Source organism: Tachypleus tridentatus, chromosome 12, assembly GCF_004210375.1.
Source record: "Tachypleus tridentatus isolate NWPU-2018 chromosome 12, ASM421037v1, whole genome shotgun sequence".
In the NCBI taxonomy this organism is placed as follows: Eukaryota; Metazoa; Arthropoda; class Merostomata; order Xiphosura; family Limulidae; genus Tachypleus; species Tachypleus tridentatus.
Genome location: NC_134836.1, coordinates 112,079,481 through 112,095,152, shown reverse-complemented (window position 1 = coordinate 112,095,152; position 15,672 = coordinate 112,079,481). Strand labels below are relative to the sequence as shown.

The following is a 15,672-nucleotide window of genomic DNA, read 5'->3' as shown; positions in this document are numbered from 1 at the left end:
GTAAGTCCCTACCCATTCATATGTTATTATGTTATATTCAATTATGATGATGATGAGTTGAAGGCAGCTGTTACCGCAGCATTTGGAACAATAACCCCTGCTATGTTGAGGAAAATGTCGCATAATATTATGCAGCGAAAATGAGGGATAGCACACAGATACACTGGATACATATGATATGTGGATAGATAGGGACTTACGAGCCACCCTGTACGTAACAGCTTTGAAAGCGACGGTTATACCAACTTTTCCTTTACAAAGTTTAATTTATACCATCAATATAATTCATTTTCAATTTTAGATTTTTCTTAGATTAAAATTTATTTACACTCATAATAATTAAAAATACATTCAGGGTATGCTTCAGGTTTTTGTTTTTAGCTGTTACTAGTGCTGGCATATTTTCATCGTATTAATACTGGAAGGGAAGATATTTGTTCATATTTCAGTTTGAGTGTGACTGCAGTGAGGTTGGAGGGGCGATCTGTATAGTAAGATAATGTAATATTATCACTCTTTAAATAGTGTTTTGTGTTTGAGAAAGTTAGTTGGAAGTTTAATTTACTGATATGTTTGTAACTTTAATGAATAATGAGTGTATAAGGTCTGGTATTGTCAAATAGTGGATATGTCTACTAGTAGACCTTTTGTTTTTCAGTGTTTTTTTTATTTGGAAGTTATTGTGAATAATAATAATAATGCAAAAATTGTGTAGTTTGTACGTAATATAAATTGAGTTAAGGTAGCTTAATCGTGAACCTTGCTACTAAAAGTTACAATTTGCGTTGTTATTTGTAACAGTGTTAACGTTAATGTTCGAGTAGTAGTTCCTACAACTAAATATTAATAGTAGTACTAAAAGTAATGTATCTCCGTTAGTGTTTCATATAATTAATTTAAACTGTAAAGAAAATTCAAATACTAAGTTAACAGAAGTTTAAAATCGTTTAAACTAGAGGTGTTGAAAAACTAATGATTTTGCTTGAAAGCATATTTTTTAATGTTTTATCAACTGTTACTGTCTCTAAAATAATCAACTAATCATAGTGTGTTGCAACTTGTATGTTACAAGAGCCAAAGTAATAATAATTTAATTTGGGTCCAGTAGAGTAACAACAGAGAAATATTAACAGTGTGGAGTTACTACTTGCTTAACTCCTAATGTGTATTAGTAAATGTAAAGTAATATGAATATTTGTTTCTTTGCGTTTTTAATATTGGCATTTATTAAGCCTAAAAAGAAATGTTAACTGAATTGCACCCATGAAAACTTTTGCATGCATATAATAAACTGACAAAAACTACCTAATGTGTAATTTTGTTTTTTGCTCTGGCAATGTTAATTTGTTGTCACAACATCCGAGAATGAGATGATGTTGATATTCTGCAAGACATTTCCACACGTGTATGGTCAAAATGAATTACAGTTTGCTCTGAAAAGACTTTTTTGCTATTAAAATAAAAAACATTCTGTGATTTGCACATCCTTTGACATCAGTCAGTACTTTACTATATTTTACTAGTTCTTTGTTACGAACTGTTTACTATAGTATGTAATGTGTAAACTTTTACCTTTTTAATTTTATTTGGAATTGGAAAACAGTAAAATAATGTATGTTAAAGTAAGTTTTGCCAAATTTGCACTGAATGTCTCATTGAGAAAAAAATCCCAGATCATGTTTGTATAAAGTTTGTTTTAGTACTTTAAAATAAATAAAAATGTTTTTAATTGTATGGTTAGATGTGGAGTTTGGGTTGGTTGGTTTTTGGTATTTATTGGCTCAAAGTAACTAAGCTGTCTGTGACATGGAATTTGAGCAGTTTAGATGTTGTGAATATATTAAATAATGTGATACTAGTTTCTTGTGAAGAAATTGGTAATCTTAGGTGAGTTCATACTTATTAAGTATTTATTATTGGTTAGAAAAACAAACAAAAGATGAGGTTCTAAACTAGTTTTCATAATGTTTACTCATTGGTAAAGAATATCCCAAGTTTGTGGCATTGACTGGCAACCTTCCCTCTAATCTCTTACTTCAAAACCAGGGATGGCTAGTACACGTAAAGCTCTAACAGCTTTGTGAGAAATTCTAAACAAAAGTATTGTATGGGTTATTTAACATGTGTTTGCAGTAAATGTGAACTCTTAAGAGAATGAAAATATTATAGTTTATATCATAAGAATGTTAAGAAATAATGCTATAGTCCTTAAAATGATATTGTGCTTATCTGGATATAAACTTGTATATTCATAAGTGCTAGAAAGATACAAAATGGCTCTTCCTACTTCATGTGATACTTTCGTGGTATTGCCACCATCAACAGCGCAAGGGTTTATTGTGTTTGGTAAAAATTCCAATCGGCCTTCTGGAGAAGTCCAAGAAGTTGTGTATTTTCCTGCTTCAGATTATTCAGCTGATTCAAAAATTCAAGTAAGTACAGTAACATTGTAAGAATGTTTATAACAACCATTTCACTGTATAAGCATGGTTTATACTTAAACAACCCTAAATGTTGTCAAAAAATAATTTATCAAACTAGTGAAAAGTAAAGCAGTTGTTAAATATAAAAAGTAACTTAAGATATGAAAATAATTCAAGGAACCCAAGCTCATAAAAATGTAAATTTGAAACATCTCAAGGAATGAGCTTCCTACATGTTCAAAGTACATGAGGAAAAATGTCTTTGAAACAAATCTTTGGCATCTGTATTGTTGTCTAACAAATCCTCAAACAAAAAAAAAACCTAAAATATTCTCTGGTTTCAGAGCAAAATGTTTTAAAACTATCAGGTTTGAGTTGGGTAATTTACTAATTGCCAAAAACCATACTTTGTTTCTGTAAAAAGGAAATTTGTCACAAGTAAGCAAAATCAAAGTTTGTTGTATATATAATTAAAACACACCTGTGAATATAGCTCTGGACTGAAGTTGTGCCCTCTACAGTGAACGTTTACAGCACATTACTTTTGCTGTGTGCACATAATTAACTAAACGTGAGGACATACATTAAAGTTTCTGTTAGTGTGTGTGTTTTCACTGCACTGTGTTATTTCTGCAAGGTTTACATATGGATGTCAAAATGTGAACATGTTTACTGAGTTTTTGAAAACAAGAATTCAAAAATATAATTTTATCTATGATATAAAAATAGTTAACTTGTTGTAGTGACTAATACATGCCCAGCAGTTTTTTGAAGGAAGCTGCTGAATGACTCATAAAACTGGTATGTACACTAGAAAAACTGGTGTTGTAAGGCTGCATGTGCCACGTTCTGTCATGTGTAAATAAAGATGAGCGACCGCTATTTTATTTTATATTTTCTTACTTTATTCCATAACGTATTTAGCAAACATACAGTACCTTTTAAAACTGTGTTAATTGTGCTTGCGTATAACCTTAACTACGACGACTCTGAAATTTCAAATGTACTGATAAAATTTGCTTTATATGTTGGAGATATGCTGTCTAAACCAAACAAGAATAACACATAATTAACCTTAATGCAGATATAAGCTTAACCCAAACTACAAAATTAAGATAATCTTTGACATGGAGAATTGTTTTCAGTTGAATAAATTCAGCTGATTGAATTATTTTTGTAATATGTTGCATACAGTTTGTTGTTGGGTTGTAAGTTTGGGATAGTACACTGGTCAAAAGGTAATCCAGGTGCTCTATGATCAAATCATGTTTCACCTTAGTCAGGTGATAATTATTGTTGTTTAAAAACTGAATACTAAGGTGAAAAGTGAGTGGACTTCTCTCATGAGTTTAAGGGTGATGCAGGACACATTAAGATAATGTTATTTTAAAAGTTTTCTATTCAGTATAGGCACATTCCTAGAAATAGAATAATATAACAGGAAGAATTAAATCACATTGAGTTACTACAAATATAAAGGATAATATCCAAGATAAATTGTAATGGTTTTAAAAGTTTTAAATTAACAGTAAGGTTTGAAAACTTGCATAACTGTTGGAAGAAAATATTTAGCCAAAAAGGCTTATGAGAAATGGCTAGCACAACATGGCAACTATAAGACAGACCTTTTAAAGTCTATTAAAGATAAGAATGTTGTTAAGATAGAGATATAGATCCTTCAAGGTTGCTGATGACGAGGTTTTTGTTGAAGTCCATAAGACAGCTCAGTTTTTACAACTTTTTTGGTAATATTTTTGATGAGAAATGTTGAAATTGACTTCAAACATGTAGATATAATCATTTGGTGTAAAGAATGAAGTTTGAAATGTTAAAAACAGATAAAAACCAGACATAGATAGGGTTTTAGAGTAAATCAAAGATTAGGTACTGTTGTCTCTTTAATTTTTGGTAAGCCGAAAAGGGAATGGACAACCAAAACTTTTACTTTAGTTACCTTTTGAGATCTAGTTATATTATTGACAGATAAGTATATAGTTCTAAGGACCAAGTGGTTGTATGTTATTCATACATTATGTAAGTTATGACTTAAGGTCATAACTAGGTTTATTGTATGTTTGTATACATTAACCCTGTGGTTGTTTCAACTGATCTTGTAATAATAAAATTATACAAACTATAATTTTGAATTTACTGAGTATATTTTTATGGTATTTGGCAGAGTTGTAAAAATATTAAGTTTTGTATGCACGAATCAGATTTTTCAATAAAACATGTTTTACTAAAGACTTGTTTGTCAATTTACAGGGCCATTCTGGTTCAGTCTGACCAGTCTGATCCATGGTGATTTTTGTATTAAAAATAAATATTTTGCATTCTACAATTTTCGTGTATCATTTGCATAAACTGTAGAATATTGTAAATAAGTTGTTTTGGTTTTTTCATTAAAACTAACTTTCAAGTGCAGTGAAATTGGCAATGTAGAGTACAATGAAATATATTGAAAAATATGAAACCTGAAATTTGTTTTCAACAACTGACTGACTATTATAACAAACAATCACATACTATGTATTATTACAGTCATAGGTAATACTTCTACAATATATTTAATGTAATTTTATTGTTTTATAGCTGCTCTTAGACCCAATCAAAATGCCATGGTCTAATTACAGTCATGAGTAATTATTTTGTTTAATCTCGGTTTTCTTATCCAATATTTTAAATACTTCTAAAACAATAAATAAATAAAAAAACATGCATAAGAAATTCAATACTTGGATCTTGGCTCCTCTGTTTTGCAAAACACCTTAAGCCTACTTTTTATGATCATAGTCCAAAATATAACTGAATTTTATTTCAAATATGCATTTAAGAATGGTGTTGTTCATATAAAATAGAATGCTCTAAAACAGCTCAAATTTGACTAGCTTTTTACCTAAACTTCTACACTTTAAAAAAACAACAAAAACTACTAGTTGATTGATCCAAACAACACAAAGGTAAATGGTGACACTGAGGTAAACATTTTCAAATCTACCATCTAAATAAACTAGCTGTATGAATAACTTGGTAATAAACAATCTAATAGCAAGTATTGAAGAGAATTACTGGTGTTTTTTGAAAGGCTCGATGCAATAGGAGGGGTGTGGTATGCAAGTTTGACTTTTTTGTTTATGTTCTTAGCAAAGATAAAAGTGCAAAGCTTAGCAATTTACTCTGCATTGTCAATACCTATAGTATGAACGTGTAATTCCTGGTAAACTTGGGTCGTTTAAGGTAGAAAGGAAACTTTAAAATTGGTAATTCAGAACATAGATGTATTGTTTTAAGAAAAGTGATGATTAGAACTTGTTTAAATATCATTTTGAGTCAGGAATTAAAATTTAAACAGCTAACAACTTTAAATTTTAAACTGTATTTTGATGCTGTTGACATGTTTTTTTTCTTTATTGCATTCAAAATTTAATGTGTAGTACCCACCATATGTCATGCATACTTTGTAGCCAGTCTTGCTATAATTGTGTGTAAACTGATAATTTGAAACCTTGGTTTCAGTTCAAATGTAAAATATAAAAAAAAAAAGTAAAGCTTATTTTAGGGTTAATCTTTTTACATTTAAAGTGTTATAGGATTTTATAACTATCTCTGCAGTGTACTTACATTGAAGTAGAACAGGTGTTCCACACACACTCTGTGATCTTGAGCAAACCTGCTTGGATGTGGGGTGCCGAGATGGGAGCCAATGAACATGGAGTTTGTATTGGAAATGAAACTGTTAGAACCAAACTTAATGGTCCTGAAGATAAAGAAGAAAGGCTTCTGGGGTCAGATCTAGTAAGGTGAGTTTGTTGCGTGTTACAATAATGGTATATAGAGTTTTGAAGCTTGCTTACACAAGATAAGTTTTCATTTTCTGAAAAATGTGTTAGTTTTATTTTTCTGTTGTGATCTCATTCTTTTTGATATTGTATTTCTCATACTTTCATATAGGAACTGACACTTTTTGCTCTTTCTGACTGGACACAAATGCTGGTTCACTATAAACATTTGTTACCTTTCAGAAAAAGATGTTTTATATTCTGTGGTGTGCTGGTGTTCATAATAAACTTACAACAAGTTAAACTTGTAAATAAAACCAGACTAAATTCATAAGTCTGATATAATTGCTGTGAACATGATATGCATGGGGTATCCCACAAAATAAAGGGGGGGAACAACTGCTCCATCTTGCCCCTTATCAAAGATAGACCATGGTGTGAAAGTAGTTTATAGTGGGTATCATAACAGTATGTTTGTTATCGTTGAGAACAAATGGCTTTCCCTCATCTTATGTAAAATATGTTCCTCTTCGTTCTAATGCTATTATCAAGTAATGTGACTAAGTTTCCGAAATCTATAATGTGAAGAATAGAAAGAATTATTACATTTAAATATATTTTTCAGTCTGTGTTAGCAAGTGTTCATCAAATCTTTCCTGTCAATAGTGTAGGAACTGCTATTCTAAAACTCATTGTCACTTAACATTGAAAATGGGTACAGTTTTTGAAAAGATGTTATTTGTTGTCTTAAAATGTTTTAATTGGTATATAATAGAGGAGGATTTAGACACAAAATTCAGAAATGAAGATGTATAGGAAAATTGTTAAGTTGTACGTTTACCCTGTAACAATATCAAATTAATACAAGGTTGTGTCCTTTGAAAGTTTTATGTATCATTCTCCCAGAATATTAATGGCAAAAGAACTAAAGGAAACTTTGAGTACAAGATTTAAAACATCACACTTAAGTACGACCACTATATGCACACATTGTTACCTCTACCGTGCATAGTTGTATTACATAAGATCAAATCAAAGCTAAGGTGGCATAATGTTAGAATTTTTTTCATAAGTAGACCAATATACCATCTGAAATGTTCAAATGGTTAAAAGTATAGTCCCTATGTAACGTTGTGCACAAGTTTCGTGCATTATCTGTTCTCTTACATTGTCTAAATAATGGCACAGTCTTCATTTTGAGAATACTTTAACATTGGTCCAAGTGTGTGGATGGTGATGTCAAGATGATCAAGAAGCTGCCAGAATGTTCAACAGTTTTCAAATGTTATGCAGAATTATTTATGTATAGGTGCCATGTTAAGAGACCAATACTACACAGTTCAGTTGTCATACTAAGGTCTATCATATAGAGGCTGAAGTTTGGAATTTAAGTGTATGATGATTTTAGGGTAATTTGAAATAGCTCATTTCTTATTTCTGCACCTTCTGATGATTGGTGTATTGTAATAAGTCGTAAGGGATCTAACCTCAAATAACCTGTGATACCATCACAGGGTTGACTGACAGCTGTTTTTCTTTACTATTTCTGTGTGTACATTTGAAGGAATTTCTGCCATTTATACAGTACATGAATAAATGGTATGAACATTTGAAAGTTACCTTAACATAGCCCTTTCTCCATATTTAAATATAAGAATCTTTGCAATTGGTAATGCATAGTTTTATTAACTTACAAAAATACTAAAAAATTTAAATTAAATAATATAACGTAATTTCTACTAGACTATAACTAACTAAATGAACAAACTTTCCAAGCCTAACAACAGTAAAACTTGGATTGTAGGATTAAGGTAAAAGGCCAGAGTTTTGTTTACTACTTGATAATTTGAGATAAATATCAATTTTTCAATACTTGCTTTAGACTTGGCTTAGAAAGAGCAGCAACAGCTTCAGAGGCTCTTAAAGTAATAGTCGAACTACTAGACAAGTATGGACAAGGAGGACCTTGTTCAGAAGGTGGCCACTTTAAACCATACCACAGCAGTTTCCTGATTGTTGATCGAAGTGAAGCTTACGTTTTGGAAACGGCTGGAAAATTTTGGGCTGCTGAACATGTTACCAGTGAGTTTCTTTCTTGGAAGTTAGTAAGATAACTTAAAGCATAAAATTCACTTAGCACCTGTTGCAGTCATTAGCATAGGTTTATCTAGTATGTGGACTTGATGTAAATAAGATATTTTAGGGTTTAAATATTTTATAAACTTTAGTGTGTAAAATGTTATATCATAAAGTGAAATTTTTTTTTTTCCCTGAAATTAATGGAGTCTTTTACTATAAAAGGTGGACACAGAAATATATCCAACAACTTGTCTATTGGTACCAAGATAGATCTCATGCACGATGGCCTTAAAGAATATGCCCAGAGCAGTGGATTGTGGGATCCCAGTCAAGGAGACTTAAATTTTTGTCAAGTCTTTGGAGATCATGATGAAACTGAAATGAAGAGATTTAACTGTGGAAAGAACTTGTTGTCGAAGTTATCGGCCTCTGGTATGTGTTATCCACTTCAATTTTATAAAACTATTGTCTGTTACAGATTTTAACTGTATTGTTTTAGAGTAGAATGCTTTTTAATATTTGCACCTTGATATTGCACAGTGTTAACATGCATTTTAAGCTCCTGTGTTGTTTTACCATGTAATTTTTCTCTCTGATGTGCAAGTTAGCAAATTGAGAAGTTTATTCTCATAACTTAACAGATTCTGTTGTACATTTAAGAACTATCATAAGTAATAGAATTTGTGTAGCTTGGCAAACCATAATTACTAAATATAGAATATTAGAGAGAAACCTTTTAAGATGCAGGTTACTGCAAAGTTGGTTCTTTTAATGTGTTAATGCTGTTTAGATATTTAGTTACATCATTTAGTGTTTTAAACAGTGTTATATAATTGATTAGTCAGTTACATTAGTGTCATGAAAATTAGAATAATCATTCTTAAGTTGGTTAAAATAGGTGATTCTGTTTATTACTGTTATTTTAGATAGATTGTTCAATGTAACTGATTAGTGTCTGTTTAGTTTAGAGGATGGGACAGCTGAGATGAACCTGTATGTCAGTTGTTCCTGAACATTGTTATTACTATTTTCAAGTATTCCAACCGTCCAAGTCTTTTAAAATAATAATTGATCAGATAAATGTAATCAATAACTGAGGAAAATGATTAATTGAATAGCAAATTCCACTAATTGCCCAGTTCTACAATGTAGATATCTGATAAGATCACCTATATGCATCAGTGGTAGTAATTGCTGCTACGTAACATAAGAAACTTGTCATAGGTTAACTTATATTTGTATATGTGTGTATACACGATGGGTAATTTTAAATTAAACATGGAATGTTAATATTGTCCTTTTCAGGAGAGTTTGGAATATCTTCTATGCTGGCTGTGCTGCGTGATTCAGATAGTGAAATTTGTCGTGGACCAGTTCATGCGTACCCAACAGCTAGTAGCCAGGTAGTACTCAATAAACAGTTTAATTTTGTATTACCTGAGTGAGTGTTGTAAAACTGTAATTTGTTGTTCTGTTTATATTGTGTCTGCCATCAGTTAGTACCATGAAAGGAAGAAGTAAGGGGGAAAAAAAACTAAAAATAACAATAATAATGATTAAAATTTATTTTACTTTAACAGCATACAAGTATATCAAATTCCAAAGAGACGTCATTAGATGTTGAGTTGGTAAGTTTAGAAGTTTTTAACAAAAGTATTCTTAAATTGTCACTTTTGTTTCACTGGAACAAAAGATACTTAATTGTGAAGCATTGTAATGAATACTTCATACTTTACCAGCAAGAACATATCTAAGAACTTGTATTTAAATAAAATTAAAGATTTCTTTTTGTTTAATTTGTGTTCATTTATCATTTGGAGGAGAATAAGGTTTTCCCTTTAAGTCAGTGATGTACATTTGAGCTGTAAATATAAAATTAATATTTACACATTTATGCATATTGGTTTAGTACTTGTCTACTGCACTACTATGGTGTATTAAATTCTCTGTAACACTTTACATTTCTTTAGTCACACAAATAAAAGAGAAAATAAACTAGTAGCAAAAAGCACTAATAATTAGTGTTAAGGGTAAAGATAAAACGGTACTGTATTTGCCTGAGGGTAATGCTCACTTTTTCCCTTCAAATGCCTCCTGGAACATTGACCGTGCATTATATTTGTGTACTTTCAATTTGATTAGGTACTTTTACTAGAAGCTACCATCAAAAACCCATTGAGCTTTTCAAAAAAAAAGTTTCAAATCATGTGAAATTGATGGGATAAACAATGACCTGCTGTGAGAACTGAAAGATAAAGCAACAAGTCCAGTGGAAGCAACAGTCGTAATGGTGATGACAAAGATTTATGTGAAGATGAATGGTTAACTTAGTGTATTACCACGACACGACCTTTACAATAGATTTTGTGAAATTGACACACAAAAAAATTTCCAAAAATTTGTTATGCTAATAGTTGTTTCTAGTATTTAAAAACTATCCAATACATTTTATAAAACTGATGTTTAAAAAAAAAATACAAAACAACTTCAGTTTAACTTTTTTCAGCATTGGGTGCACATTATAGTGGGCAAATATGAAAACTTGTCTACCTGTATAGTAAGTAATGAGATGTGATGATAGAAATAGTGCACCAACCATAAAATACAGCTCCCATTAAGACTTATCATTTTACACTGTGTAAAGGTGTGGGGCAGTGAGATTACTGTTTTATAACCTGTTTTTTATTATGAAGTTGTCAGTAGTTGTGTTGCTAAACTTAATTTAGAATTTTTATAGGAACTCAAACAACTTATCCCAAAACTAGATCTATCCAACTGCCATTATCTCAGAAGTCTGTCTTTTGACTATATCTCCAAATAGCTGGTATGAATATTAACACTTTTATTGATGAGGAGAGAACATTTTGACCTTCCTAGGTCATCTTCAGGTTAAGAATATCTTTGACTGTATTTAATGCTTTTATTATGTTGTTGTTTTGTTTCAGATTTTACAGCTGGCCCCTTTAAAAAGTTGAATTAATATTTTTATTCCATTCGTAGGTTTCTGTCTTAACTTCTGTGAATTCCTCTAGACCTTGCTGCCACTGGTTCACTGGAACCCCAGATCCTCGTTACTCTATTTTTAAACCTTTCATTTTCTGCCCAAAAGCTCGCATATCTCCCCACATTCAATCGCCCAAGATACCGGAGGAGGAAGATCCTGCTAAAGTTAGTTTCACATCAGCAAGAAATTGTTATGTATATGTAACTAATAATTCGCTTAGTGCATTTCTTTTAAAACTGATGCTAAGATAGTACTCCAATTGAAGAGTTGCAAAATACAACCAGGATCATCAGATAGTGTTGTTGAGAAAATAAATATGTAAATTACCTTATTAATGTAGGTTTTAAAGCAGACTTTCAAAATTTATTCTACTTACTGATCTCTTATCACAGACAAGAAATATTAATATAAAAAGGTAAAGTTCTTAAATTAATTTCACTCTAAAATACCAATTATATATAGGATAGAAATGTAAATTAATAAAATGAATGTATAATTATAATGGAGAAACTTGCATATCATTAAAAGTTTGTACAAAATTCATACTTTTACTAATAACCATCCTAATTTACACAATAAGAAATACATAGAATGTGTCTTATAGAATTAGTGGTTTGTATGACATCAATAAACTGTACATTTTTAGTGAATATTGCTGTATTAGCCCTATATATCTTTAGTAAAAATAATACAATTACTAACAGTAATCCAAGGACACATTAGGTTTAATGATACTTTGCGATGAGTTAGGTAACTTTTGTTGAAGTATGCGTTTCATTAAATTGAATAAACATCAAACAAAACACTTGCCTTCCTTAAATTAGTTATAAAGTACTTAAGTTATTTTGCTCTATTGTAGTGTACATTGTGGCCAACACTGGTAGAATGTTTGTGTATATAAAAAAAATGAATAATGTTACACTTTTGATATTTATTTGTTTTAAAGAGTACAACCTCAACTTGGGTAAAAATTATAATTTACTTAATGAGTTAATGAATCGGTAAATTCCATATTTCATGAATTATCGTCCTGTTATAAATCTGTAAATCACTTGTCATACACAGAAAGTACTGTTGGTAACGTGGTAATTCATACATAAAGTGTAGACTTCAACTAACACATTTTTATTACACAAGTTTAATATAGTAATTATTTTTATTGTTATTTGAACAAAGGTAGGTTCTTGGTAATGGAAGAAGTTAAAATATAATCTATTGTTCATCTTCCATCCAATATTATCTCAGATCATTCAGCATCGTTCTTATCTCTTTGCTGGGTTGTTTCCCTTAGGTCCTTCCTTGTAGGATCTCTTTTTATCAAACTGTATTTGATAAAATATGAGATGCATCTCCAATTCATTAATCAAAATGCAACTTTTTTTTTTCTTTCTTAGATTCAACCGCGTTTTCAAAAGACGGTTGATCGCAGTCATGTCTTGTATAGATACCATCAGAGGGCCTACTCTGTGATGACAAGTGATGGTGACAAAGGTGAGGAGCTCTGTAAAACCCTGCAAGAATTGGAATCAAAATGCTTACAGGACATGGAGAATTTTCTGGATAATTTCACTCCTGACAACTATTGTGATGCTGCAGATCTTTTTAAAGATTTAGTGGAATCTGAAATTAAGTTTTATAAGTAACTAAAAACAAGGAAAAATGGGTTGAAAACCAAACCTTAAGCATTACCTTTTTATTTCCTATAGGGCCATGTAAGTTTACTTATTGCTAAGCATTATCGAGGATGTGTGCATTCCAGTACTTGGTACCACTCTATTTTTACAGTGATGTTATGCACATCTAACAGATAGAACTAGTTAAGTAATTATTAGGTTTACATAACTTCTAGTTGTTTCTGTTGCACGAAGCTTTGTCTCCTGTTAGCGATGCTTGTAGGCTTTTGAATAACCTTTGATTCTGAATAGTCGCAGTGAAGTTAATATTTTTTTCATCCAGCCGCATTACTACGTCTCTACTTTGTAGTTTAAATGTATGTGTTTTTTGGTTAAGTTTATTTTAACACATTCTTAACGTAGTGTGCTCAAATTTGAAATTTCACACAGTGTCTGTGCATTTTGCCTATAAAAGTATGTAAGCTATATCTTTTTAAGTATTAGCAGTGTTTCTTGTGGATATTTTGATATGTTGATTATAATACTTGATCTGTGTGAGCCACATATTGCAGTATGTGTTTACTAAAACACTGGATGTTGTGTTATGCAGTTTGATTAAGAATAAGCTTGTATTTGAACTTTATGTAAGATGATGAAACTATGTGATTGTCAAACACTCTTTTAATATGTGATTGTCAAACACTCTTTTAATATGTGATTGTCAAACACTCTTTTAATGGTCAAAGAAGTTTCTAGTTAAGTTATAACTTATCTCATAAATCAGTCTGAACAACATAGCACCATTTTTAGTTTGTCTTCCAAACTGATTTGATTTTAAGTTTGAAAACAGTTTCTGTATTCACTCACTAAAGCCAACAATGCTAAATGAACCACAGCAAAGAGAAAAAACTAAGTGAGATTTCTGTAAGGTTACTTGTCTAATATTTTAGATAAGAGCCAGCACGTTTTTTTTTTAAATTTAGAGCTGTTTTATTTATTTGTACATCTATTCAGTCATAAGATAGTCTCTTGTTTATATTTAAAAGTGAAGACTTTCCATTTGATTTAATGTTTTATTAAATTATTATTAATTATCCTAAGTTTATAAATATTCTGTTGGAGTGACAGCTGTGAAAAATATAATGATTAAAATTAATATAAGAATCTTTCATGTTTGTTTGAGTTGTGATGTTGTGTGGTATATTTATGTACTGTTTAATTCTGTGATATTTATTTTATAATTAATGATGCATTCCTTTTACAGAAACAATGGTTTTTATACATCTTTAACCATCGCTGCTGCTTTTGTTTTTGTGATATTTACAAAGTTGGGTTGTTTCCGAGCGTAAGACAGTAGCTTTAAATGTTTGTAACTGGTTAACAGCATTTATATTACAATTAACTGGAGCTTGTGGGTGGGTGTAACGTGGTGATAATAGAACGTTTACTTGCAGAGTTTTTTATCTAACATTTTGGTCTATCAAGATTGAAATGAAATATTTTAATTTTCCATCTGAGAACATAAGAGCTGTAAAATGAAACCTTCTTTGTGTAATTAAAGACACTGTTACAGTGAGTAAATCCTACAGTTCGGTAAATTCTGCTTCTTGTTTGCTAACTGCAGGTAGTTTTATTTTACAGTAATGTTATAATCATATTAGTAAAATGTTCCAAGTTTTAATACAGTTTTTATCTTATTTTACTGTACTTTAAACATGCTGTTAAAAAATTGTAATATTTATATTTAATAAAAACTAAATATCGTAATCACTTTTTCATTATAACACTTGTTACTGGAGGTAATTTTTATCTAAATACTTTCTTGTAGTCTTGAGATTAAAATTCTCAGTATGAGTTTCCTAACTGTGCTAATAACATACATTCCTTTTATCTGATTTATCTGTCTACAGTGGATGGATGGTATCAGTTATATTTTACTTTCATAAGAATTTACCTTTTTTGGTTACTTAACTCAGTACTCTACTTTGTAATAAATTCTATTATTGATAGAACTCTCACATTATTCCTATTTCAGTGTACTTCTAAATCTGTTTTGAACGGTGAAAACCAAACAATGTGACATTCCTCGTGCATAAATCTAGTTTTGATTTATTCAAAAGCTGAATTTGAGATAATATTCTACCAACATGTGAGAAAAGATAAACAAACTTATCAGTGGAATATAGCAGTTTACTTCATACTTTAAACAATAATAGTCTGTTCTGTGGAACAAGTAATAACTTGGTTCAGAATTACAGGGGATATTGTAGAGTAAAAGGTGTACATGTTCATTTTCATATTTGTTTACTACATTGGTAACTCTTGTTAGGTAGAATTACTTTCTGCATGACTTAAATTTGTCTCTTTGAAAAATACTTGTATTGTAATGTGAGGATAACAACAAACTGTATTCCTGTGTCTGTAATTTGAATGGTGAAATACCTGGTGTTCATAAGATAACAGGTTTACAGACATGTTATCCGTATATCCTCGTGTGCTGGTAGAAAGACATTTCAATAGTTCCGTCTTGTTCTTATCGCAAAATGTCACTTTATCTTGGAGTTTATAAGCTTCATGTTAATGTTTTGTGATATATTATTATTGCTTATTTTGTAGTCTGGTGTATTTATGATTTATTGTTTTATTTTTTTACACCATTAAAATAAAGTATAAAACGTTTTTAATTTAATGAAGAATTCTCCATAAATTGTATTAAATACTCTTAATTTATTTTTGGTTGTCTATGAAAAATAAACTATTTGTCACTTGGAAAA

At 30.4% G+C, this 15,672-nt stretch overlaps 1 protein-coding gene across 4 annotated transcripts; it reads left to right on the top strand.

The window, feature by feature from the left end:
* Window positions 1-353: 353 nt before the first annotated feature.
* LOC143234354 (secernin-1) lies at window positions 354-15,672 on the top strand. Of its 4 annotated transcripts, none has more exons than XM_076471649.1 (8): window positions 354-491; window positions 2,257-2,432; window positions 6,036-6,223; window positions 8,085-8,284; window positions 8,504-8,713; window positions 9,587-9,684; window positions 11,282-11,449; window positions 12,680-15,672. In XM_076471649.1, coding segments are annotated over exons 1-8 (1,290 nt in total). In that variant the 5' UTR covers window positions 354-490; the 3' UTR covers window positions 12,929-15,672. The 4 variants fall into 4 exon arrangements, 2 of the variants coding, with proteins under 2 accessions (XP_076327764.1, XP_076327763.1); XR_013018634.1 differs by having other exon boundaries at window positions 370-491; window positions 11,282-11,700; XR_013018635.1 differs by having other exon boundaries at window positions 380-501; window positions 11,282-11,700.

Coding starts and splice junctions, on each gene's coding strand:
- LOC143234354 (XM_076471649.1), top strand. Junction 6,224..8,084: donor CTGGGGTCAGATCTAGTAAG/GTGAGTTTGTTG, acceptor TACTTGCTTTAG/ACTTGGCTTAGAAAGAGCAG. Junction 11,450..12,679: donor AGGAGGAAGATCCTGCTAAA/GTTAGTTTCACA, acceptor TTTCTTTCTTAG/ATTCAACCGCGTTTTCAAAA.